General features: G+C 45.1%; 1 protein-coding gene across 3 annotated transcripts in view; it reads right to left on the minus strand.

Annotated features, from left to right (window-relative positions):
* The window catches only part of RASSF1 (Ras association domain family member 1), a 38541-nt gene that overhangs the window by 2644 nt on the left and 8575 nt on the right, over positions 1-27322 (minus strand). The window contains exons 1-5 of one of the 3 annotated variants that reach the window (XM_033140606.1): positions 18424-18484; positions 17457-17581; positions 2090-2194; positions 1180-1477; positions 322-437 (exon numbers count right to left, since the gene is read on the minus strand). In XM_033140606.1, coding sequence (XP_032996497.1) covers positions 322-437; positions 1180-1477; positions 2090-2194; positions 17457-17581; positions 18424-18469 — 690 coding nt within the window. In that variant the 5' untranslated portion in view covers positions 18470-18484. Of the gene's footprint in view, positions 1-321; positions 438-1179; positions 1478-2089; positions 2195-12385; positions 12960-17456; positions 17582-18423; positions 18485-27322 lie in introns of those variants that run through there. The other 2 variants (XM_033140605.1, XM_033140607.1) reach the window with 2 other exon arrangements.

A 27322-nucleotide genomic window follows, 5' to 3' on the forward strand; every position in this document is an offset into this window, starting at 1 on the left:
ATAATTTTTGCAAACCCAAAGAGCTGTGCACCATGTATGTTCAAGGTACAACTTCCTGACAGAGTACAAATTTGTATTCACTGATTATGTTAAACAATACATTTTTAGAAATTTAATAAGAAAAATAATTGTGGTGAAAAAGTTTCTACTCTGCATCACTAGTTAAAGCCAACCACACAACTGGAACTAGGAGCATGAGTGCCCTTCTTTTATCTACTGAGATCAAGATAAAAGCTAACTTGATAGCAAATATTATAGGCTTTGTCAGTTCTACATAACTTGACATGGAACCTCAGACAAACCATAAACACAAATACTCACATTGACTTCTCCAGTTTCATTTTCCTTCAGGACAAAGCTCAGTACTTTTTCACTAGGGCCAGCTAGTAGCCGGAGACGCAGGGGCTGCTCCTCATCAGAAAGCTTGCGGAGATATACTGACACACAAGAACATTAGAAGTGGAATTAAATGAAGAACTCAATCCCCCTGACTCTGTATAACAATCACCTGGACAGATCAGACTGGCCCTTGTTTACTTTAAGCAGCCTATTTTTTTGCCAGCAGAGGGTGCTGTTAATCCACTAGTTTCCCATTTCCATTTCTTTTAGCAAGCAGTGCTGCAGGGAACAGGTCAGGAAAAGAGGATGTAAGGAAGATTCAGCTTTTCTTCCTTCCAGCCTGCCTCAGTCAGCAGCAACATAAAATGATGAGACACACTCTAATACAGACCTATAATTAACAATAATGAGAATACAGTCTTATATAAAGCTTCTCTGCTACATCAGCAGAAACTTCAAAAATGAAGTCAGAACTATATTTAGAATCTTCAGTAAAAAGTGAACAAACTTGCTGTGTCTGATTTACGGACTGCTTTCTCTCAACCTCTTCTTATTCTAGGACTAATTGCTAAAATTACATCAGCTTCACAAGTGCAAAAATTAAGGGCCCACAAAATTTTACTAGCCTATTTGCTCATAAACACATATGTTAGTTGTTCACTGCATTCCAACAACCTAAGCAAAGAAATGAACTTCTTCCCATCTGATAAAACCTTCCTTTCCTGGCCAACTGGAACCAATTTTTACTTGCTGAAGGTTACCAGGCAAGCTGCTGTTTAGAAGTCTGCAATATGTTACATGTTGGCTTCTCAAAAAACTGGGAAGGGGGAGATCAGGTACCTTGGTCATCCTTTTCTGTTCTCTCAAAGAGCGCAAACTTGCGGGGATTGTCAACTACCATGAATTTCTTCAGCAGAGCTTCAATGACCTCACTGGCACGTGTACAAGAAATTAAATGCAGGTGCTTGATTGTGTCCTTGGGTAGGTAGAATGAGGTGCGCCGCTTTACTGCCTGGCTGCGTGAGGAGCACTTTCTGGTGTCCTGGATAGAGGGCGCCTTCTTATTGGCAGGTACTGAGACAGGCCGTATTAGCTTTAATTGCACCTTGATGAAACCAGTGTAGGAACCATCTTTGTTCTGTGAGAGCAGAAGTACAGTAAGCATTGCATGAGGGTTGCATGGTTGTAAAAGTTAGTAAGAACAAAAACAGGCTACAAGTCAGTGTCTCTGAGGGACAAAGAAGCCAAAGTTAATTCTCACAAACCTTGGAATGAACAGGGTTTTTCTACTAATACAGGATGCCATCAAAACGGGTGGAATATGCTTGCAATGATTGCTATACAGTAGTTTTCATTTTAAGGATTACAATGATGGGACAGCAAATGCAGACATAGGCCTCCAAAGCTCAGCTACCAAGTTATACTGGTAAAACTGCCAACCTAGCAGTTCAAGAGTGTACCAGCACGAGTAAATAAATAGGTACTGCTGCGGCTGGAAGGTAAATGATGTTTCTGTGCACTCTGGCTTCCGTCAGGGTGTCCCATTGTGCCAGAAGCGGTTTAGTCATGCTGGCCACATGACTTGAAAAAACTGTCTGCAGACAAATGCCAGCTCCCCCGGCCTGAAAGTGCAGATGAGCATTGCACCCCATAGTCAAATTCGACTGGACTTAACCGTCCAAGGGTCCTTTACCTTTTAACCTTACTAAGTTATACAAGGGCTAAGAATTGTATCTCTCCTGAAACTTACCAAGCTCATGAAGAGGTTGCTGTTGATCTGACTGTTGTATTCTTTTATCCTTTGCTCAATCTCAGTTTGGGACAGAACTGGCTTGTCCCAGTCGATCTGTTCATCCTGCAGAAGAGCAGGTAATCTGGAATTAGTTTTCAATGCAATCTCACAAATACAGTTCATTTCCCTTCATGGGAAGTTAAACCAACATTTGTTTAGATACAATTAGTGCAGTGGATCAGACCTTGTATAAATTATGGAGGAGGTGTCAAGAGAAACTACAGGTTTCAGGTGCAGCCATCTACATGCCATTCCTCACCACTCCTTAGCTTGCTTTGGGGTTGAATGAACTCATTATACCAAGACGCAAAAACTTCCTGATTTCCATCCTCAGCTTTGAATGGTAGATTACAAAATCCTTGTGTGCAAACAAATCATATGTGGGTGTGAGAAGAGGGTGATAATCACATCATGCAACACCAAGGATCAGAATTCTTATAATTAAAAAGGCTACAAAGTAGACTTATGTTGTACCTGCAAACTGCAGCATCTAACCACACCCTGAATTCCCAGAAGCTGCAAGAATAGGTATTCAGTACAATAGAGATTAGCAGTGTGGCACCTACTGGCACACATGTGCCTGCAAGGGCCTTTCTTTGCACCCACTGGGTCCCCTCCTGCACTGAAATGCAGGCATGAAAGAAATATTCTTACAGACAAGGAAACCCCTCTCCTTCGAATAACAGAATGCCGCATCTGCTGGCTTTCACAGTGTTGCAAAAATAATTTTTGATTTTTGGTAGGACACATAGAGGTTGCTCTGTCATGAAGAGAAGCCACCGTACAAAAAATCTGTTTCAGTACACCAAAAAGGCAACCACCCTTCTTGTGAAGCACTTGCTTTACTAATGCAGAGCCCAGGGCGCTCTATTTAGAGCCAAACATCTACTGCCTAACATGCAGAAATGGAAACAACACCTTTCAAAACATTTACTTCAAACTGAATTATGGAGAATTACATTGAGATACAGTTTCACCTCAAGGATCTAGCTCTACCTCAAACAGGTACTTTGGCATTATGCACCAGGGTGGTAATTCCAAATGGTTTCCATGTAAAGTAAACCCACTATGGTTTATGTTGCTAATACATGTAACAGGAATATTTAATCTGACTGAGATTAAAAGGTATTGGGCTCTCAGAACAAAAAGGATCAATAGAGCCAGCGTTTTAAGACATTAACTCCTGACATTAGTAACATAATATAGCCCTCAACCCGCTGAAAGCCAGGAATCCTTGCAATAAAAGTTTGCTTTAATATGTACATGTAGCTCCTCTACAGAAGAGAAACTTCCTTCAACCTCTAGAATTACATGCACAAAATGAGCACCCTTCTACATACACACCCACAACCAGTTTCTCTTTCAGATTTCAGCAGAAGTGAATTACTCCTGGTTGCATCAGCCTCTTTTCCTGTTGACATCACTCGTTTTGGTGGGGGGAGGGAGATTGTAGGGAATTCCAGATGAGCTCACTAAAAACCAATCAGAAATCTCCAGGGATTACTGGGAACCACTTCCTTTCCCACTGCATGAGTAACCACATGAGCCAAAGGAAATGGGAGAGATCAGCTCCTATTCTCCCAGGGTCCCCTTCACAGAGGAGACCTATGAATAAAGCAATATGCAATCATCTACACAGTATACATATACTGTAAATGTTTTTCCTGCCGCTGTGGGATGTAACAGTTGATATAAGACAGCGGAAGAGTTGATTGGGAGAATGCAACACATGTAGAGGGTTTAGGATAATTAGTAGTTCTATTTAATCTGTACTAAGCCTTTTGATGCTGCCTTGTGTTAGAAAAAGAGCTAATATGGAAGTTTTCTAGATTCTGTGAAGCAGGATCACAACAACAGAGGGAATAGCATGTTGCCCTTAAGCTGAATGTGCTGCTAATCTTTCTATATCGCTAATATGGCAACTCCTGTTGTGGAAGGGATATGATAAGCAATTTAGCTCTGAAGGGTTCATCTATAGCAAAGCTTTTCAAACCTTTCATGTTGGTAACACTTTAGACACGCATAATTTCGTGACACAGTAATTCAGTTTTACTAGCAAACCAGAGGTTAAACTACCAGCCCTGGGAGGAGCATGGGGAGCGTTTGCGTGACACACCTAGACACTGTGACACACAGTCTGGAAAGCTCTGATCTTGGAAAACTGAATAAAGTGACTCTTGACCTTGGTTCTCCAGACATAAAGTAGGTTGTGGGGATGGGCTGGAAGCTTTTAAAATGCTTGTAAAAGATGAATACTATATAAATGAGTGTGCTGACTAAGCAGATGATTTCAACCATGTAAGTAGAGTATCTCCCCAGGACTCTCTTGAAGAAATAAGTCATACAGATTGTGTTGTGAGGCACACTTGTAGCATGGCACCAAATCTGTTCTTCATTCTGCTTGGGAAAGGAGGTGCCCTGTCTCTCTTATTTGTTACAATTATTTATATTACACTTTTCAGGATACAAATCCTTCCAAAATTGTTTACAAGTACCATCAATGCATATTAACACACACACACACACACACACACACACAGAGAGAGTAATCAAAATTAGCAAATACCAAGCCATAAGCATCCTTCCCACAGGGCACCTAGTAGTAGATGACTCCAGCTGAAGCAGGGACAGACTTTATTTCACCTTCCTTACTCACTTTCCTGGTATCCTTTCCAAAGGCAGTTGCTGGTAGTTTGCCTTGGCAGGCAAAGGGCAGTTGAAATGGAGAAGACTGCAAGCGCTTATTCTTCTCTACTACTCTATAATATACTACCTACAGTATAATAGCTCTAGAAGTCATATAAAAGGCATGGAGAGAAACAAAGCAAAATTATATTGACAGGAAAAATTTATAGTGTGGATGATTCTAGCATGTGGAATATCTGCCCTGTGCTTTGAAATCCTCTATATTTGGAGGGTACATTGTTGTGTTGCAAGTCATGTACTGTGTGAACCAAGTTGCTACAGGCAATACAATGGTACCCTCGGGTTACATACGCTTCAGGTTACAAACTCCGTTAACCCAGAAATATGCTTCAGGTTAAGAACAGAAATTGTGCTCTGGCAGCGGCAGCGGCAGCGGGAGGCCCCATTAGCTAAAGTGGTGCTTCAGGTTAAGAACAGTTTCAGGTTAAGAATGGACCTCCGGAACGTATTAAGTACTTAACCAGAGGTACCACTGTACATTATTCTGTAATTCACAGTGCTCACTAGTTTTATATGGCACAGAAATTGACTCTGCTTCACCACATCTGTGAATATGCCTTAATGGTATGTGACTTTGCTTTAGGAGTAAGAAAATTAATGGAAAGAGCCAGCTAAAAGTGCCTGGGCTACAACTACCTGCCTACAGAGAATGGGATGCTTGAAGCTGAAAGTTCATGGTTTAAATCCAGAGGTGGGAAACCTTTCTGGCCCAGATTCCTATCACTCCCTACCCCCTGGGCAGAACAACCCATCTGTAAATCATGTGAAGTGATTAATAGCACCAGATGATTGGTATGCAGGATGTCCCACCCACCTGTCAAAGTCCATCACACATTGTTTTTAAAGTGTTAGCAGGATGTCAGGCATTTGGAAACTGCATTGCAAGGGGCTTTGCCAGCACCAAGCATACAACTGGCAAAGGTGCTTTCTGCAGGAATTTGCTGTGCAGTCAAGTTTCCCATAGAAACTCAGTCACTCAATCAATGCAGGTGTTCTGCAGGGATCACACGACATATGATGTCAGATGTGGGGCAAGTGGCCATGGTTTGGGAAAATGAAATTGGGACCTATGCCAGGCCAACTTTGGCTCATGGGCTAGAGGTTCCCCACCTCTGTTTTAAACATTGGAAATCACAAGGATTTTTCCATTTCAGCTAAATGGTAAAATAAGTTGTCTCTAGATTGACCTGCCAGTAGACAGGCAACTTGTAATGTCTTGAGCTATCACACAGCCAGGTTTTCTAGGCCAAGTACCATTCTTCTGCAAGTATTAAGGTTACAACCATAGAAAGAAGATAATGCCACCCAACTTTAAATTGTAATGCTGAATTTGGCTAATAATAATAATAATTTATTATTTGTACCCCAGCCATCTGGCTGGGTTTCCTCATCCACTCTGGGTGGCTTCCAACAAAGATTAAAAATACATTAAAATGTCACACATTAAAAACTTCCCTAAACAGGGCTGCCTTCAGATGTCTTCCTTTGCAAACAATCTCTCAAGCCACTGAAATTTCAAAGGGAGAACTAATTCCTGGGAGTTACTCCTGTTGCTTAAGTATTATCAAGCAAAATAGAGCCACAAGGTTGCTAACGGGCCATGTGAAGGGCATGCTATTGCTTAAAGACCAGCACTGACTCATGCTTAATTTCTGTACATGATTCAAAGAGATGGTGCTTTGCTTCCAAAACTCCACTTTGGACACCTTCCTTAGGGTCCCACCACCAAATGAGGCACGGCACGCTCACACTAAGTCCCAAGGAACAATATTGGGATTTTATTTATTTTATATTATATTTTCCAGGGAATGAGAAATAGCCAGCAAATTATTTGATCTAGCTTCCTCTCCAACAGTAGATGTTTCCTTGGAAGTAAACAATGCCGCCCTCTTCTTGCTGGCTCATCAGTAACTAGGCACAAGATTACAGTAGCAGTGAGTTCTACAGAAAAAAAACATCTCTATATAAACCTGCCATGCACCACTCTACAGCAGCTTATATGCAATCTAGAGAAATCCATCAAAACCTGGTTTGTGGGAAGCTGAGTGTATTGGGGTGGGGAGCATTCTATGGATAAAGTTTGACCCAAGGAACACAATGGGAAGTTGCTGTATCCTGTGGAAAAGAGCAAGAGGAAATCTGCAAGGGTGGAGCAAACAAAGGGGAAGATGGCTCTAGATAGGATGGGAAGGGCAGCTCCTGCTCCCCCAACACACACAAGGTAGGCAAGTCAAGTTTGGAACACAGGCATCCTGTTACAAGACAAAGAGCCATCTCTAGGACTCAATCCTATTATACAATTTAGAGTATACAATTTTTAAATTAAGGTACCATGATGTGCCATAAATCACAGCTGGGATACTGTAACTGAAGCAATCCAGAATTAACTACCTCACAGTTGCTTAACAATCATTATATTATATATAAAAATGAGGCAACACTGTCTAATGGGCAGTGTCACCTCAGAGCTAGTGTGCTCAGGCACAGATACCAAGAACAGACCATGTCCTACTCTGGTAACTTCCAAATCAGATTCCTTCCACTTTCACTATTGGACACTTTAGTTCAGGGGTCAGCAAGCTTTTTCAGCCGTGGGCTGGTCCACCGTCCCTCAGACCATGTGGTGGGTTGGAATATATTTTTTTGGGGGGGAGGAATGAATTCCCATGCCCCACAAATAACCCAGAGATGCATTTTAAATAAAAGCACACATTCTACTCATGTAAAAACACCAGGCAGGCCCCACAAATAACCCAGAGATGCATTTTAAATAAAAGGACACATTCTACTCATGTAAAAACACACTGATTCGCAGACCGTCCACGGGCCAGATTGAGAAGGCGATTGGCTGCAATCCAGCCCACAGGCCTTAGGTTGCCTACCCCTGCTTTTAGTTAGTCTAAAATGCAGCTGCCAGACTACTAACTGGGACTGACTCAGAGGAACCCAGCTTGAAACAGCTACACTAGAGACAGGTTCATTTCTGAGCACAATTCAAAGTGCAAGTTCTGCTTACTGTACTTTTAAAGCACTATATGGCTTGTGAACTGTGGGTACATTAAGTACCACATTATATTAAAATGTGCTCATGCACTGAGGTCTTTTGCTAGAGGATATTATACGGTGCTCTTCTCTCTGAAGTTAAGGGAGATGATAACCAAAGAGAAGGTATTCTCAGCTATTGCACCAGTATTTTGGAATGTTATCTCCAGAGATGCTGTCCCACATGTTCTTTGTGAGAATAAATTAAGTTAAGAATTATAAAATTTAAAAGCACCAAAGACATAATAGGATGATCCTATCACAAGAAAATTGAGCCCTTTGTATAGCCTAACTGCAATTGTGTTTTAAAAACATATGCTCTTGCTGCAGTATGTCTCTCTGACAACTGAGTGGTGACCAATGCTGAAATTAAAGTCATAATTTAAAATAATATTTCAAGTCTGTAGCCATCAAAGGTACTTGTGTGCCTACTGACAATGCATTTTTTATCCTAGAATCCTGAGAAGTCAAGTGTCTAGAATTTTTCTGGATCTAATTATTAACTTTTATGAATATAAAAGATATACAAGTATTGAGAATTCTCCCTGCTGCACTCTGCTTGGTATTACAACTCATTAGATAAGATTGCTACCACCTGCATACTTCCGTTTAAGATTAGACCCTTTCCAAAACACATGATTTAGAAAGGACACTAATTCATGGACTTGATTGTGCCATATGTTAAAGCAGCTGAATAGCTTACTTTATGAAGACTGAAGAAAGGCAAGCTTTGCTATCATTATCAGTTCTTACCTCAGGAGTGCTATCATATGAGTAAAGAAAAAAACCACAGCCTCAGAAGTAACTTAACAGAACGTAAATCCCCAGCATGAGTGATGCAGGACTGCTAGGTTGTGGCATTCTTTGCTGAAACAGGGGGCACAGCATGAAGATGAAATGCCCTGCAAGACTGAACCTTCTGAGTCCCTACTCACTAACACTAGATACGTTAGCTCAGGATAGCTGCTGGATCCCAGTCCAATATGGACTCTTAGCTGCATTGCTGTGGCCAGGTTTTTTTTTTTTTGTTTTTGCTGTGCTTTTCTTAGAGACGTTTTGTGGTATATGTGGCTTTTATGTAAAGAAAAACCAACAACGAAGATGGCCTGTGCACTCAGTGACTCAGTCCACATGTGAACAGGAAAGGAAGGGAGCCAGAGACAAAACCTCAAATAAAAGAAAAGGGGTGGGGGGGGGGAGAGAGACTTGCATTGGTCAAGGGATTTAAGGTTTAGAACTAAAGGTTGACTCCTATTCTCAACACTTCTCTAGTGTCCTCATGGTTCAACAGATTTCCATAAAAAGTGCCAGCCACATAAAACCCATGCCAATTCCAGGGTTCTGCCCCTGTTGATACCACAGTGTTGAGCAAAGAAACATGGAGCTTAATTCCTACTGAAATAAGCAGCATAAGAAGAGGCATGTTGGGTCATACCAAATGTCTATCTAGAAGACTAGCATAAGCTACAGTCAACATGCCACTTTTTACCTGTTCAACTCCCTAGTACAGTAGTCTCCTCTCCCCTCCCCGCATATATAAATGAACACAGGCATTCCCTGGTGTCCCAGGAGAACATGAAGACAGACACAGCATAAGCCATCAGACCAGTTGGGAACAAGAAAAAAAAAATCAGTTTACTCTTTCACTGGATGGGGGGGGGGGGAAGGGACCTTTAAAGTTGAGACCTTTAAAGTTATTGGATCTCAGCAAAAGTTAACTCTGTATTAGTCACAACCTATGGCTAAAGAACATTCCAGTTGTGCATTCATCCCCTGTCAAGCTGCACTTTTGTGGCTCACTGCAGGGTTTCTAAACTCATCCTGTCTATCCAGTGGAGGTCAGAAAGATACATATATTCCTCCTGGACCTGAGTGGCAACTCACCGGTGTCACCGGTGGACTTTACAATACCAAACTTCACACCAAGGCTATGGAAGGGTAAAAGGCCTTCAGCTCCCCGTTAGACCTTGCAAACCACATCATGCTTAACCATATTAATGGGTTTGTAGTTGCTAATTTCACATCACAGGTCTGAGGGGTTGTTAGATCAGTATCTTGGATCATCTGCCAACTCCCACATCCCTTTCCATTCCTCCCTCCTACCATTCTCTTCACATGAATGCAGACTAACTGTATTTCAACCCTGCTTTATCATACTTAATCAGAGGTGACTAACATTTCCTAATCACAATGCATCCAAGATGCCTACTGCTTCTACTTTGTCTGTCATCATCTGTTGGTCATGCTCATGAAAACCCTCAAGAAGAAGAGCTTATTTAACTGTTGATCTCACTGACCCCTTTCTCACCGTCCAAGTAAATCAAGAAAACTCCACTCAGACTTAAGACAGAATGAAACAGCACCTCATCTACAAAAGAACACTTATATTTTGGGCTCTACACCCTCTATGTAAGGCTCTGAGTAGTTGTCACCCCTGTAGACAAGCCCAGACTCGTTGGATGCAACTTTGCCACCTAGGTGTCCACCCACACACTTGCTTTGAATCCTCAGACAGGCTCAGCTGCTCCTGGTTACACAATAAATAACTAGGCTGCCTTTTTTCTTGGCATACTGGGAACTGGGAAGGAGCATCTAGTAGCAGAAGGCAGGGCTAGAAAGAGAAAATGCTTTGAAGGAACTGCTTTTTCTGCAACACCCCTCCTCCATACTACCGGTAATCAAAGAGAGCTACTCTTAATATGGTGCATCTTCATGGTGCTGCTGTCCTTTACGGGAAATTTAACAAGAACACTCACTTCTTGTTAGGCAGTCATATGTATACACTTCATCCTATCAGAGACTTGTCTAAAGGCTAAGTGCATTTCAACATCACAAAATTGCTTGTATCTTTTTGTAAAAAGCAAGATATCAGGCTACTAGCATAGCTGTTAAGGAATTAAGGACTGGTTCTTCTGGTTCTGAGATATCTTTTATTTAGATCTCTGGACAATGCTCTTTGCCAGATGAAACAAGCAGGTTCCCATTTCAGATATTGTCCCAAACAACTTATTGGCATGGATCTGATAAATACGCTACATTTCAGTTCCCCCACATGCACTGCCAGTACCAAGGTCAAGGTTTTTTGCATGATTCCTTGCTTAAGCTGCGATGCTCCGAGACACCACATATTTTGATCCAAACACTCAAGAGAATAAGAAAGCAGCTCCAAAGGCAGCTCCCTGATAACTGGACCAAAGCTAGAGGAATCATTTATGTTACTTTCATTTGGTGGCAGCACATAAAGGATATTGTCATCGCAAGCAAAGCTCATCATACTTAAACCCACATGAGTGAAAAGTTTATAACCAATTGGCTATGTTGGTCTTTGCATCGATACATACACTAGAGCTTGGCCCATGTAAAATTAAAATGGATGACAGTTATTTCCACTGTCTTGTCATCGCATTGTAGCACCATGTGGTAATCTCATCTTGTCCCCAAGTGACCATTCATTCATTATTCTTGAATGAAGCTTGTTAAACTGCCATGATGCCGGATGTAGACCCCTTTAAGACATAATCCCACACCTGTCATTACAATTAGTCCTCCTCCCAAAAGGACTCCCCCCCATGATATCTGGAGCAACCACATTAAAGAGCAGAACCATTTTGCTAACATGGAACGGAAAAAAACCCAAACTCACCCCTTTTCAATTTATTGTCATACACATGCTAATATGGTGGAAAATACAAGTAGTCAGAAAAAAGAGAAACAATACACTCATCCAGGCAGGACAAACTGCATAGTACCATCAAAGGCAGTGCCAACTTACACCTCTGAGTATTCATGTTGCTCTCATCCCATACTGTACTTAAGAGAGCCAGTGCCCTCTCAGTGAAGCTCTGCCTACATCAACACTCTACATAAGCACTTTCTCCTTTCCTTGCTCAAAAGTAAGTTAGTGCTCAGGTTTGGAGCCCCACCCTACAAATAACACAATTGCGCTCCCTGCTGTTCACCGCAATCCTGGACCCATAAACCAGCTACCGTACCTACCCAAATGCTACTGCATGCAACCTAAGTCGTTTCCCCCTCCCAGCCTCCACCCCTTCCCCAACTGTCCTGTACTCTTGGCTATGTCTTTGGCTCCTACAACAGTGAACAGACGTAACTGGTTCCGTTATCGAGCTAACGTCAGGGAGACAGAAAAATGAAGGTTCCTCCCCCGCGCCAGCCTGCTCTCCAGGGAAGTTCCAAACAGGAACTCATTCTCACTGTTATTAACCGCTGCTGGTTTCGCGTTTGACCACCCGCTTTCGGTTTATGGAAAACCTAATGTGGTTTTTTTTTTTGGGGGGGGCAGACGGAGACAGAAGTTGGCTAGCCGGAAATACTATGCCTTCCTTCCCCGCCAACCCGAACAGATTCGGGAGCTTGGGAAGGAGATCCGAACACCGCGTGGATTCCATGCCGTCCACACAGCGAGATGTAAGCTGGGATATAGCGCCGCGCATTTTGCATTAGAGCCGCCTGGAAAAGGACGGGGGCCGCGGGGGCTTGCCTCACCTTCTTCTCCTTGTGGGGCTTTCGGATGAAGGAGGTGCGGGCTGTGAAGTACTGCTCTAGCTCGGAGTCCGAGTCCTCTTGGCTGCAGTAGCCGCTGCTGGTGGTGCTGCTCCAGGTCATCTCGAAGGACGGGGTGGTGGCCGCCGCCGCGTCACCCTCGCCCATGCCCAGCTTAGGCTTCTCCTCCTCCTCCTCTCGCTCCCTTTGCTTCTTCACAAAACCCGGCGATCCCCGCCCCGCCGCCACGCACCAGCGGACTAAACAAACCCAAGCCGTCTGCGTGCGCAGAAACCCGGCAGAGCTGGGGAGGAGCAGCGCGGCTGCTTTCCGTACAAACTGCCTCCTGACGGGAGGAGGGAACGATAATAAACGCCTAAACAGCGCCTAGAAGGGGGCAGCCCGCTTCCGTTTGCCGCCTGCGAAGCCCTCTTTCAAGAACTGAAGCCACGCCGGACGAGAGCCGCCTCATGGAAGTTCCCCGCCTTCTGCCGGTCGAGGGCTGCTCGAGTGGCAACAGACTCCCGAGCTCCCTTTGGAGGCGGAGACGCCTCCTCTCCCTCCTTCCATCCCCTCTCCTGGCAGCCGTTGGGATTGAAACGTATACAGCCCCCGCACGCGCGCGCCTCATTGGACGGAGGGAAGGGAGGCTGACGTGGGAGAAGCCCCCCCCCTTCCCGCCGCGGGCGAAAAGCTCGGCCCCGCCCTTTCCCTCTTCTGTGGGAGCGGCCTACGCAGTGATTTCATCCCCAAGACAGCCACGCGGGAAGTGGAGTCACGCTTACTGGCTTTCCTCTCCCCGCTCAGCGCGCCTTTCAAGTCCTCCCGGAATAGCAACACCCTAGAGCCGCCCTCAACTTTACCTTCGGCAGCCCCCCCCCCCCAAGCCAAAAAAGAAAAGTTTCAAGTGTTGCGGTATGCATTCCCGGCAATTCCTTCCAAGTATACTGTATACAGTGGCACCTCAGTTTCTAAGAACAGTCCTGTTTAAGAAGGATTCAGTTTACGAACTCCACAAAACCGGAAGTAGTGTCCTGGTTTGCGAACTTTACCTCGGTCTAAGAACAGAATCCGAACAGTGGAAGGGCACCTGTGGGGGGGCCCTCGGTTTAAGAACAGTTTCAGTTTAAGAACGGACTTCTGGAATGGATTTAGTTCATAAACCGAGGTACCAATGTATATTGTTTAGGATAGGCAGGTTTGTTTGGCTGTATTGTAATCCTACTCAGACGTAGGTCTCGCAGAAACATTTTAAGAATTGGGTTGTTCATTTAAAAGGCAAAAACACAGTTTCCCGTTTGGTTGGGTTGCTCCACTTTTGGGGTGGGTGTGTGCAGGGGTAGGGATGTGCAGCTGCCAGAAATTCTGCATGTAAGCCTCACACAAATCTCTAGACTTGGAAGAATAAAACTTACTGGATTTCTGCCTTGTGGGCAGCTATCAGGGCACAGAAATTTGCCACAGCAAGAGATGGCTGTCATAAAGACTTTGGAGTGAAGTGTTCCTATTAGTTACAGGACTAGAACTAAAATGACAGTTATAAAGACTACAGTGACTACTTATCTTCTTTCAAAGGCATGGGCAAATAAAAAGGTCTTCAAATTCCACCGGAACATGGCCAGGGAAGAGGACTGGGAGTCCCAGAGACAGGGTGCTTTACAGAGAAAGTCCTCTGACATTGGACTTCCATGCTACCTTCTTAGCATATGAGAATGACCTCTTCTTTTGATTGTAAACTGCACGTTGGATTATCTAAAAAAAAGGTATTCCTTCAAGGATTTGGGTGACAGGTACAACAATATCTGGAGGGCCACAGATTCTCCACCTCACAGACAAAGGCAGAAATTCAATCACCTGTTCCTTATACTAGCCAGATTAGAAGTACAGTATTCTAATTTCCCAGAGCCACGTGTGCAGACATCACTACAGTCACATGTAGAGAACATATCTGCTATGTACTGAGTTTAGCAGAATTCTAAAAACGAAGTACAGGCCTATGGCCTCCACCTAGGAACTTTCTGAGATCATTTTCGCTATGGAAGAGCCCTCAGGTTGATGGGGCACTGCCTCATAACATATTTAGTACATGAGTTAATCTAGTCCTGTTTAACTTTATTTTTGATCCTTTTATCTTTGTTGCTTAAAGTATTTAGTTCTGTAAGCCTGGTAATCTCTCGCCACCCCTTTGCTGCTCTAGACCTAAACAGATAGCATGAATAGCACACCTCCAGGCATTTCTGGTCATAACAGATAAGGGAGGGAGGGAAATCTCATAACAATATATGTTAAGACACCTTTGCCAAGTTACAAGAAAGAAGATTCTGACTAAACATCAGTGAGAACTTTCTGATGGTAAGAGCTGTTCAACAGTGGAACGGACTCCCTTGGAAGATGGGGGATTCTCCTTCATCAGAGGTTATTAAGCAGAGGCTGGATCCATCTGTCATGGATGCTTTAGTTGAGATTCATGCATTGCAAGGAGTTGGACTAGATGATGGACTCTGTATTAAGGGGTCAATGAGATGGAAGAACATTGAAGAGATGCAACTTTGAGCCAAAAATCAGGGATTCCTCCCCCACCCAATTCCCTTGTACGTGCATGCCTGTCTGTTTCTGTATGTCCTGGGAATAGCTTGCAAAAGCTGTTGCTAAGCAATGTAGTTCCATGGCAGAAGTGGTTAGTCCAGCACGTGGCAAAATGTTAATTGGCAATGAGCAATGCCAGCTGGGCTGATGATGGCCTTGCATCTCTAAGTACAGTACCTGCCCTTTCAGCCCTCCCTGCCCCTGGGACATGTTAGCAGCCTCTAGCCCCAGCTGCAGCAAGCAGCTCTGCCAATAACAGGATGGATTTGGATCTGTCAGAACTGTGATGAAATCTGTGGACCCCTCCCTTCTTCTGCTAAATCTTGTCTTGTTTTTAAAATTCAAGCTGATTACTGCATTTATCGAGAGGTATCAGAGGCTTCCCACATATGGCAGCAACAAAATTCTTTTAAGCAGATAAGACAGCCAGGGATAAACCCTCCATAATTTATAATATGCCTAGTGCTGTGCTAAATATGAGTGAAGATAAGAGAAAACTTAGCTATGTGAAGGAACAGAAGTGATTAGTGTAGGGAGCTCCTGAACATCTTAGGATTTTCATACTTGTATACTGCATCAAAAATCCACTCAGTGTGTATCTCTTCCTGCATTATTACAGGCAGATGCAATCTGAAGGGTACTCTGCAACATGTTTAGTTACCAGTTGAAAACCATCAAAAAGTACCCCTGATTTTAATAAGCTTGTCTGCAAACACTAGCCTTTCAGACATATTCCTATACATTGGACGCTTGGGTTGTGAACGTGATCCGTGCGGGAGGCACGTTCGCAACCCGCAGCACCATGTCTGCACACGCACAGGTTGCGATTCAGCGTTTCTGTGCATGCACAAAGCACGATTTAGTGCTTCTGCGCATGTGCGAGCGCCGAAACCTGGAAGTACCGGTAATCCGTTCTGGTACTTCCGGGTTCGGTGCGTCCGTAACCTGAAAATGTGAAACCCACAGCAATCGCAACCCGAGGTATGACTGTATACATTTTGGGGAGCACCAGACAAATATTGCACCAAGTCTGGCAAATCTATGACTCCCAAGAACAAAAGGCATTATAGAACACAGGTGGGGAACTTCAGGCCCAGGGGCCAAATACAGGACCCTTGGAAATCTCACTTGGCCACATACCCTACACAGGCCAGGGCCTTCACTGGCACTGCTCTGCATCCTCCTTGAGTGCTTTTGCTAGGCTGGAATGTGTTCTTGCAGTGTGATAATGCATCTTGCTTCTCTGGATGGAGAGGGGTGTGCCCGTGCCTGAATTATGCATGGCTGGAATGTAGCCTACTGTACCATGGAGAAGTCACATTTCTTGCCCCACCTACTTCTTGCTGCTAAGCCGTGTCCACCAGTGGTGCACAGCCCCTGGGAAGTTGCACAGGAGGGAATGCAGCCCTTGAGCCAAACGAAGTTCCTCACCCAGTATAAAAAGAAAGGAAGTATAGTTTGTAGTTCTAGCCATTCCAGCCTCAAAATGACATCTAGTGTGTTAATTTGGTACAAAGGTTACACATGAACATAAAAACCGCCTTGCCAAGTCAGCAAATAGTGTCCCAAGCCATGGTTCATAGTACCAGGGCCAGCCAAGTTATTCTCGAACTTCTCCATCTCTCCAACAGTAAATCAAACATACATACATACATACATACATACATACATAAATGTTTGCTGCTCTTTCAGGACACCCCATATCAGCTGCCTACGACAGTCACCTCATCATGCCTAATGGTTGGGCTGCTACTACTTGAAGCATTTGCTTGAGCATTCAAGTTCTTGTAAAGGAGTGTTTCTGGCTATTCCAGATGTATTTTCTTCAGTGCAAAGAAGCACTTTGCATTTTTACAGCCCCGTGTATGATAGGGTTGCCATATTCCAAAGACCAAAAATCTGGACTCCCCCACATTCAGGGGACCCCCCACCATCCCACATCTCCATTGCTCACCCCCTCCCTGCTGCTGACCCCTTCCTTGGCCCCCTGCTCGCCCCCCTTCCATCCCCTCTCTTACCTTATCTGTCTTTGGCCTCCTGCTCTCTTTCCACGGTGCAGGCTGGGCACTCCTCCTGGAAAGCCAGGCCAGCCTTCCCCAGGCTGCGGTTGGCCTTTGCCACCTCTGGAGAAGCAGCACAAGCCGGCCTTCCAAAGGCTGGGCCTGGCCTCCACTGCCTCTGGAGAAGTGGTACAGGCCAGGCACTTCAGTGGCTCTGTGGCTGTGGGGCCTGCAGGGGCTCCAGCCTGGAGGCTGCTGAGTGGAGGAGGAGAGACGTACACATGGCCGCCAGAAGTAACAGCGCCATGGCTGCCCCTTCCTTTTGTGACAGCACTGCTGCTCAGCCAGTGCCCTCAACACAACCTCAGACTTTTTTTTTAATTAAAAAATCCTCCTGGACAGTGATCTCACCCTTGAAATCCCAGGCGTGTCCTGGAAATTCTGGACATATGGCAACCCTAATATATGACTCAGAGCTATTTTCTTACCACGTTGGTGTCTTTTTCTACTGTCTGCTCGTTGCCTTCATTCTGTTCACTGTCTTCATATCTGGGGCCACTGCAGTCTAGCCGGATAAGGGTGCGGCATCGGTAATGACAGATGAACTTACAGTCTAAGGAAAATAAAAAGAGAGTCCATAAGGCAAGGGGTGACAAAGCTCAGGAAGAAAAGGAACCCACAGGTTTAGTCTGCGCAAGGAAACGCACCACATGTCAGATCTCCGGTGTGTGGGGGGGAGCAAATAGGCTATCGCTGCATATCACGCAGCTTTTGCAGGTATGATTAAGCAGGAAGGGGTGGGAGGAGATGGTACTCGAATCTCAGTAGCAATATGTGAATTACTGTAGGTTTCAAACTGCTCAGGACCTCCATTTTCCTAATTCTCAGGAAAAGGCTTACTTTATCTAAGCACTGAAATATATTGTGAGATAGGCTAATACAGTGGTACTTTGTATGCCAAATGTAATCTGTTCTGGAAGACCGTTTGACTTCTGAAACATTTGACAACTGAAGCGCACAGGGTGGTCTTCAAAGTCAATGGAGAAAAATGGGGGGGGGGCTCAGCAGAAGCCGTTCGACTTCTGAGGCGCATTCGAAAACTGAAATGTTTGTCTTCTGAGACGTTCGAAAACCGAGGTACCACTGTATTTAAGGCAGGCTTCTATCTTGCCTTTCTTCTCCCCTCACCCCGCAAAAGGAAAGCTTATCTAACCTTTGCCTGATCACACCAGAATCATGGTCAACACTTCGTTTTTACTATCTCTAGAATCTTCATTTTAAACTTCTCTGTCTTTTGCTTTTAATATGCAATGCTGGGCTCTCATCTCCAGGGCATTGCTTTAATGCATAGCCATTGTAGCCTCTTGGCAGAAAGACAGACCAGAAAATTACCCCTCCCCTCCCCACTCTCTTCAAAGGAAGAGGCATGAAAGAGCCTCTGTCCCAAGGCATCACCTTTCCCTGGCAGCCACTCTGCCGCCTGCCAGGATAAAGGCCTCATTTTAAGAGGCAGCCTGCACTGATTATTTTCTGCTTGGATGGACTGAATCTGCTGCATAGGATATGTACTCACGTGAGAGGAATGTTTAATGCCACTCACATAGTGTCAAGGCACAATGTCGCCCTCAGCATAGGGAGTGCTCTGCTCCCCTAGGCCTCAGACAATCCGGATGGCCTTGTACTGGGCAAAACAGAAAGATAACAGAACATCCACACAAATGGCCTTCTCTAAGTCCCCCTTTTTTCTTGTGGCCTCGGCAGGCAACACAAGCAAAAAATGGTAGAAGGATTAGGGGTTTTAAATATGTTTTCTAAGTATGCTGCCTTCAAAAAAAAAAAAGGGGGGGGAGACACCAGCTCACACATTTGCAAGATGTCTTCAGTTACAACATGGAAAAGCCATACTTTTCAGAGAAGATACATGTTCAGCAACACTATGGAAACAGACTGGGAAAAATATGGCAGAAATTTCTGGAAATCAAACAAAGCATGCTCATATATTTATTGCGACAATGCATGTCCTCATAAATATTTCCAGTCTCTGCCTGGGGACTTAAAAAACCCCTGATTTCTCTATGTTGTAATAAGAGACAGCATTGTAAATGCAAAACCCTTCTGTATCTGCAATTTAAGCAGGACTTGATTAATCATTATGCTATGTGTAGATTGGAGCCTTTTGTCTGCTGCAATTATCAGATGCCATTTTCATGCAAAAACAGCACAGCTTTTACTAAACAGCTGAGCACCATTCCAGATTTCATTCCTGCAGCAAACACCTTTTGTTACAGAGGAACTGTGCTTTCCAAGCATTCAAACACTCAATCAAGTTGCTGGAGAAATGCAATTATTTCCCTAGAAAGAACGCAGAACACCTCTACAGTCCAGAAACTGGTTTATTGAGCAATCTTCCTGATTTTCTTATTACACAAATCTCACATGGACGTCAGATTAGTATGTCTGGTCTTTATTGAACATTCATTCCGATTTGTTTGCAGGGCAGTTGTACAACAAGCATTCATCCTGCATTCATCCCGATCTGCTTGTGGGTGTTTATACATCTCCCCATTAATTATTAACCCATCCCACACTTTTCAATCCCATCACTTCCCAAACTGCAAAAAGCTATTCTTTCTCCAACTGGATTTGCTGTGATAGGGCAGGGCTGGGGAATTACTGGCCCTCCAGAAGTTGCTGACCTACAACCCCCAAGTGCCCTAGCAAGCATGACTAAGGGCCAGGGATGGTGGCAGTTGTGGAATTTAGTACAGTACTTAGGCAAATCACTCTGGAGTCCATTACTCTCTCCAGAGTCCATAACCAACCATCATGCACTCATTTTTAGACTTACTCTGTCTGTCAGCTGTTGGATACATATGCCTGTTTTAACTACCGTATTTTCCAGTGTATAAGACGACCCCCAACTTTTCCAGTTAAAATATAGTTTGAGATATACTCGATCGCAGATTCTCCACCCAACGTATAAGACGACCCCCGACTTTTGAGAAGATTTTCCTGGATTAAAAAGTAGTCTTATATGACAGAATATACAGTACCTCAGTATATCTAATGCTGCTTTTATCTGTGGAGCAGTAACTGGGAAGACTTATTCTTTGATGAATCACTAAAATGGCAGAGATCAAGAGCTGGAAAATAACTGGCTCCACCTACAAACCATAAAGTTTTCTCACCTACATATTTTGCAAAACCCATCTTTATTTTCCACAATTTATAGCAGCACATATTCTTACTGCACAACAGAAAACTCTTAGGTTTTATACATTCTGCCCACTAAAAATAGAATTGTGGTTATGTTTTGGCTCTAAGATAATGAAGAAAATAATGAAAAGTGAAAGCAATATGTCTTCAGGTCTCTTAGGCCAGAAGGCAAATATAATTTAATGAGTTTAGACAAAGCATGACTTTAGAGTCTTGACCCAAAGTATCAGCATCAAGCAGCGGGCCTGCCACTAGCCACAAACATCGCAGGGCTGAGGACAGAGAAGAATCATACCGAACAAGACGAAACCACAGAGAAATGGTAATTCTATCTCAGGGTTCTAGCAGTTGCCAATTGTCTTGCAGCAGTTCAAGTACTGAGCAACAGAAAGCAGTCCTTTTACAGGCAAGTATAAGAGTTGCCGGCGTTTGTCCACAGACAGCTTCCGGGTCATGTGGCCAACATGACTAAGCCGCTTCTGGCGAACCAGAGCAGCACACTGAAACGCCGTTTACCTCAGCCATTAAAGTGAGATGAGCACTGCAACCCCAGAGTCATCCGCGACTGGACCTTTTTATAAGAGTTGCCACCATGATTTTTCAATTTTTTTAAATGAAGCTCCTCAGCAGGAGAAATGCCTTTAGCAATTTCATTATTCTAAGACAGTGAAGCCCAATTCTACACTGCAAACTGTTAAATTTATTTCTGATTTGTCTCTTTGCCTGTTCTTTTCCAGGGAAAAGAACTTTTAAACACTCTGTCACCCTCTAGTGACATCTGCTCTGCTTTACAGGCATTAGGACATGGCTAGGCAAATTAAGGCCCTGGGGCCGACTCCGGACCAATCGCCTTCTAAATCCGGCCCGCGGACGGTCCGGGAATCAGCGTGAGTCAGTCCCAGTTAGTAGTCTGGCAGCTGCATTTTAGACTAACTAAAGCAGGGGTAGGCAACCTAAGGCCTGTGGGCCGGATGCGGGCCCAATCGCCTTCTAAATCCGGCCCGCGGACTGTCGGAATACGTTTCACGGATCCGCCATGGATTCATATTTATTTGGTTATTTTATAAGTTTTTCGAGGTCTACTTTTGGTATAATTGCGCGTAAAAGCGAAAGTGAAAGCATGAATGAATAGTGTGGTTCACTTATGAGATTAATCCACCTTTATTTTGTAGATCCGGTCATGTTCAAAGTTGTTAATGAGCGTTAAACTTGCTTCCCGCCTTTTTGGAGGGCAGCAACAGTGATTTTATTGGTTAAAGTACTAATGATGATGTCACGTTTGTTCCCTAAAAAGGCAGAGGCACCCCGCTTAGGCACGTGCAGTTTTGGGTAGGAGAAGTTCGTTTATGTCTTTTAGTTGGGTTTTAGTTGAAGTCAAGTTTAGTTTAAGGGGCTAGGAGCGGGCTGGACGGGTTGGATGGGTTTTTCTTTAGTTAGAGTTAGATCGCGGAAGATCATTCGGTTTTAGTTTTAGTTAGGTTCTTTTAGGTTAGCCTAGGGTTAGGCCCGCGGAAGATATTTCGGTTTTAGTTTATTTAGTTAGCCTCGCGGAAGATCGGGCGCGCAGGGTCTTTAAGCTTAGGAGAACTTAGCTTAGGGGACGAGCCTACGCGGGTTCTGCCGAAGCCACTAAAGATACAACCGGTGTCTGTCTTCCTTTGGGGTTAAAGGGGGGAGTAAAGTAAAAATTTTAATTTCTTTAATTGGGTCCGCCTATTCAGAGTCAGGGTATATATTTTATTTCACGAGGCAACTTTTCTTTAAAGAAGGCAACTAGGAACTCACACACCATCAGAGTCTTCAATTGGCTTACTCATTATCCTTCAGACTGTGAGGCTTGGCCGGCGACCGTGCTCAAAAGCACGCGGAACGCTGGCCGCTTTCCCCGCAACTGGTACCTCGTGCATAACCAGTCCAAGGCCGTGCACGAGGAGCTCCAGCACCCATACCCCGACAAGTGGTGCCCTCTCTGAGGCAAAGCGTAGTCAAAAATCGCTTCCACGAAGACTCCGGTTGAAGGCAACATATCGGAAGTGGCTCGGAAACAGACGTTGAGAGGTGAGGTATAACGGCCCGGTTTATCCAGGATTTCGCTGCAGTAGCGCGAATCCACCGCTTGCCCAAAGTACTGTAAATAGAAATTGCGCGCGTGTATTTTTGCCCCAAGGGGTCCGGGTAGAGCGGCAAGGAGTTTAGTGTAAGCCTACGGGCAGGATAAGGTCTTCCCTAAAGCCTACGGGTGGGAAGGGTCTGGCAAAAGCCTACGGGTGCCAGGGTCTGGCAAAAGCCTACGGGTGCCAGGGTTTTCGGTCAAAGCCTACGGGTAGGGCCGGTGTCTCCCGAAAAGCCTACGGGTGGGAGGGAAAGGTTTTCTGGCAAAAGCCTACGGGTGCCAGGTTTTTCGGTCAAAGCCTACGGGTAGGGCCGGTAGCCCCTAGTAGAAGCCCACGGGTGGGGGCGGAGGTTTTCTGGCTAAAGCCTACGGGTGCCAGGTTTTTCGGTTAAAGCCTACGGGTAGAACCGGTGTCCCCTAGTAGAAGCCTAGGGGGGGGAGGAAAAGTTTTGGAAAAGTGTTAAAAAAATGGGCTCCTCACTCTCAACTGCTCAAGTAAAATTTTGTGAAGATTTATTGTACCTTTTGAAAAGAAATGGTCACCCTGTCTCTGAATCAGAAGTAGAGCTTTTAGTTAAAACTATTGGGGAAATTTGTCCCTGGGTCCCTAAAGAAGGAACGAAAGATTTAGCCTCATGGGAAAGGATCGGGTTAGAATTTATGGCCAACCCGAAAATCGGAATTCCTGTGCAATTAGTATGGAGCAAAGTAAGAAACTGCTTTCAACAAATCGCTCCAAGAAATGTTTTGCTTAATGGAACAGTGAATTTAGGAAATACTGCTTTTAATAGTGCCCCTGTGCTGCCGCTTGCGGTTGTGCCATTTTCGGCCCCCTCGCAGCAGCCAGTTCAGGCCCCGTTGTCGTACACGCACTCGCCCTTGTCCAATTTGTCGTTGCCAGATTCATTGCCGCCTGTGCCGGTGCAGCAGACGCCGTCGGCCTTTCAAGCCCCGCCGCGGACTGCCCCACCGCCAATCGCTCAGCAGTCATCGCAGGCCTTTTACCAGCCAGCGATTTCAAGTCAGCAGCAGCCGCGGACCTCGCTCCAAGCAACGGTCCCGCTTCCTCCATCGCAAGCCGCGCTTTTGCCAGCGATCCAGCAGCAGCAGCAGCAAGCAGCCTTTTTGCCAGCAAACCCTGCTGCCCTGCAGGCCGCGCTCAAGCCAGCAGCTCCAGTTTTGCAGCAAGCTGATTTCCAATCAACAGCAATCCAAGCTTCAATGCAAGCAGCACAACAGCAATTTACCAACCCTTCAGCACCTCCAATGCCAATGCAGATTCCAAGACAAGAGCAAAGCCAAACAATGATGATCCAGATGCCAGGACTTGCAGTACAGAGCCAACAACCTTATGCTCCAACTCCAAGTCAGCCATCTTGTCTTCATCCAACTTCAAGTCAGCCATCTTGTCTTCATCCAACTTCAAGTCAGCCATCTTGTCTTCATAGTCAGCCATCTTCAAGGCATCCAGATGTCAAAGACTCTTTAGCGCCATCTAGTGGCTCATCATTTGGAAAGCATCAAGAAGATTTAAACTCACTGATGCCACCTACAGATCCTACAGCAATGCAACCCATTTGCAGAACTCAAGCTTTAGAAGCAGCTTTGGGACAAATAGACTTTAGTGCTGATCCAATGCACATCTTTCCAGTGATTCGTGCTAATGGAGGACAACCTGCAAGATATCAAGCCATTCCTTTTGAAACACTACGTGAACTGCGAAAAGCCATACGCGAAAATGGACTTCAAGCTCTTATACTAGAAGTTTACTTGAAGGACTGTCCACTAGTAGACTTCTGCCATCTGATTGGAAGTTGATTCTTCGCACCTTCCTGTCGCCTACAGATGCTCTTCTGTGCCTGCAAGAGTGGAAAGAAGTAGCAGCCAGACGTGCAACGCCACTCGCCACAGAAGATATGCTCACAGGATCAGGACATTACTCCAATCTCAATCAACAGCTAGCCATACCTGATGCTGCACTCGTCACCATAGCAGACATTGTGGTCAAGGCTTGGCGCAGACTACCCAATCGCACAGATGCTAGCTCAGTATCAGGATTCGCTGCAGTTAGGCAAGGTCCAAAGGAACCTTATGGGGACTTCGTGGATCGCCTGATTGTTGCAGTGGAACGCCAAATAGAAGATCGTCATGCCAGAAACATGCTGACAAAACAACTTGCCTTTGAAAATGCCAATGATGACTGCAAGAATGCCCTAACAGCAGTTGCAGCTCGTCCAGATGCCACATTGACTGAGATGCTACGCGTCTGCCAGAATGTCGGTACCCACTCCTACAAAGCACAGCTCTTGGCAGCTGCGGTACAGATGCCACGTCAAGACAGCTCTACGCCAGTCAAGAAGTGCTATGGGTGTGGAGGCGATGGGCATTTCCGGTCGCAGTGCACAACAACGCCAAGGCCTTCTGCCAAGCCGCCAGAGAGATGTCCCATCTGTCAGAAAAGATTTCATTGGGCGAACGACTGTCGTTTGAATCCACAAATACATCACCTACCTCATCTCCAGTTCAGGGAAACGGTTCTGCGGGCCGCGCCCCGGCCCCGGTAAAACAATAGGGTGCAAGTTCAAGAACATCATGAAGGTCAATCGTCCCAGAAAGGTGAACAACGCTACTCCTTATCCAGGTCATCAGGAAAAAAGAGTGATCCAGAGAGATATCTACTCTCCAGATGTCCAGAGAAAAGATGTGACCTCATCAAGCATTCAGGTTCCAGAGGTTTCATCATCTGCCTTTCCAGTAGAGAACACAGCATTCGGTTCACCTTCTGTTGACCGCCCTTCAGTTCCTGCTGATGTGACCCCTGCTTCACAACAAGCAATCACAGTCAAGTCTTTGATCGCAGAATTGCCTTCAACGTTGAGAAGACATCCTACTGAGGTCAACCTTGCAGCACCTGAGCTTTACTCACCTTTGAGTCAAGGTCAATCTGTCATTGAAGGACATTTGCCCTTGATGAAACAGCAATATCCAGGTAGCAGCCCAGCTGATGATCACTTTCCATGTGGCCAAAGAATGCAAGTGAGTGAGACAGCTCCCTCTTGTGGAAGCTTAAACATCACTCCAGTTAACAATGTCCACACCTTTGTGTCGCCTCCAGCGTTTAAGCTCAGCCCGCCACATCCAAATGAATATCATGGACAACAACTTCAACTGCCTTGTGTCAAAGAAGAAGTTCCATCCTGCCAGTTTGATGCACAACTGACTGAATGCCAACAGGTTCAACAGCATCAGCAACTCTTACCAACGGAAGAACCTCAAGTTTGCCAACTCAACGCAAAGCAGCTTCAGAGTTGCCAACTTCAGCAGTGCAAAAAACCTGAAGCCAAGAAGATGTCTTCAGACACTGCCAATGAAGAACAAGAAGAATCTTCTGTCCCAGGTATACCACTCTTCTTAACAGAGGACTGTTACTTTTCAAATCCATGGTTTGCTCAGCAATTGCCAACATCCATTCGTGGTCCATTCCCAGACACCTCAATTTGCCTTATTTTGCCTAGGATGGATCGCCTCCCTGCCACAGTCACACTGACTGCAGGCCTAGTTCGAATCACAGATTCATCACAGTTGCTGATTCCAGGATTTTCAACTGTTCCTTGTGTCCTGACAAAAGGTTTAGAAATTGCCAGACTTTATTTGCTTACTTCTACGCCTACAGCTCCTGTAGACTCTTTGCCTCCTCAGGCAGCAATGGCGCTAATCAAGATTACAGAAGAACGCCCTCATCTCGTCTTAGAAATGGGTGGACGAAAGATCAAGGGTCTTCTTGATACAGGCGCAGATGTTACAGTAATCGCCAGAAAAGATTGGCCTGACCAGTGGGCAACGACTGTCACCCAGGAAGTCTTCGGAGTCGGAGGTTTCGAACCCGCCCACCAGAGCGTACATCCGATTACCTTCCAGTCAGACTCAGGCTCCATGGTGCAGCTCCGTCCACTTGTTATGGATGTGCCTATCACCCTTTGGGGTAGAGACTTATTGTCTAAAGCAAGAACTGTTATCCATACACATTTTTGATGTGGGCCTTTGCATCAGCGCCAGTACATGCTCTTCCACTCACATGGAAGGAAGGACCCCCTGTATGGGTCGACCAATGGGCGCTGACGTCAGAAAAGCTCGCTGCAGCAGAGGCCCTAATCAAAGAGCTACTACACCAGGATCGCATACAACCCTTTACTCTCCGTCAGTACCTCATGGATAAAGCTCCACAGTCATTGACCTTAGAGCGTTCCCTTGATAGTCTTAAAACTGTCCTTTGCAGTAAGCCTATTGCAAAGTTCTCCTGGAAAGTTTCACTGCTTGGTAAGGTGAATTCTCCTGTCTACAAGTTCTGTTCAGCAGCATCTTCAAGCACTCTCACGCCGCTGAAACTTTCCTTTGTTTCAGTGATCCAATCGCCAACCATGGGACGTTCCTTGCTATGTTCCGTGCTGTCTTTCGCATGGGCATTCTGTTGGCTGATTTTGAATGGTACTCACCGTGCCTACGGGTTGCTGCCATCACTTCTTGCAGCATACCTGTTTCCAACCAAAACCGCAAACCCTTTTCACCTGCTTTCTGTTGCTCTCTACCTGATTGCAAATATGCTCCGCATCTCCCCAGGTATTCTTTTGGAGTATCTTTTCCTGCATCAACCAAGAACTCTACTACAGGCTCTTCAGACGGTTCCTCCTTGTGCTCAGAAGTACTGTCTTCCGCAAGGAACTTTTCACCTGAAAGTCAAGTCATGTAGCCCTGCATGGTACTTGCCAGCCTGCATCTTCAACGACAACCCCTTGTTGCTTAATCTTCTCAGCGGAGGACTGTCCCTACTTCTGCGGAAAGAACCCCTATTTCCTACACCTGTTTGTGTGTTCAACTCCTTTCTCCATTCAAGAAACACGCTGGACAAACTTTGCGTGAAATTCGATGCTCCCTTTTCATCGCAAGCCGTGATTTCCAACTCTGGTTGTTAGCTACTCGCTAACTTCTCAACTTCGTGTCAAATGCAGTGACTCTTCAAAAGTGCTC

This window comes from Lacerta agilis, chromosome 2 (genome assembly GCF_009819535.1).
Source record: "Lacerta agilis isolate rLacAgi1 chromosome 2, rLacAgi1.pri, whole genome shotgun sequence".
Lineage (NCBI taxonomy): Eukaryota > Metazoa > Chordata > Lepidosauria > Squamata > Lacertidae > Lacerta > Lacerta agilis.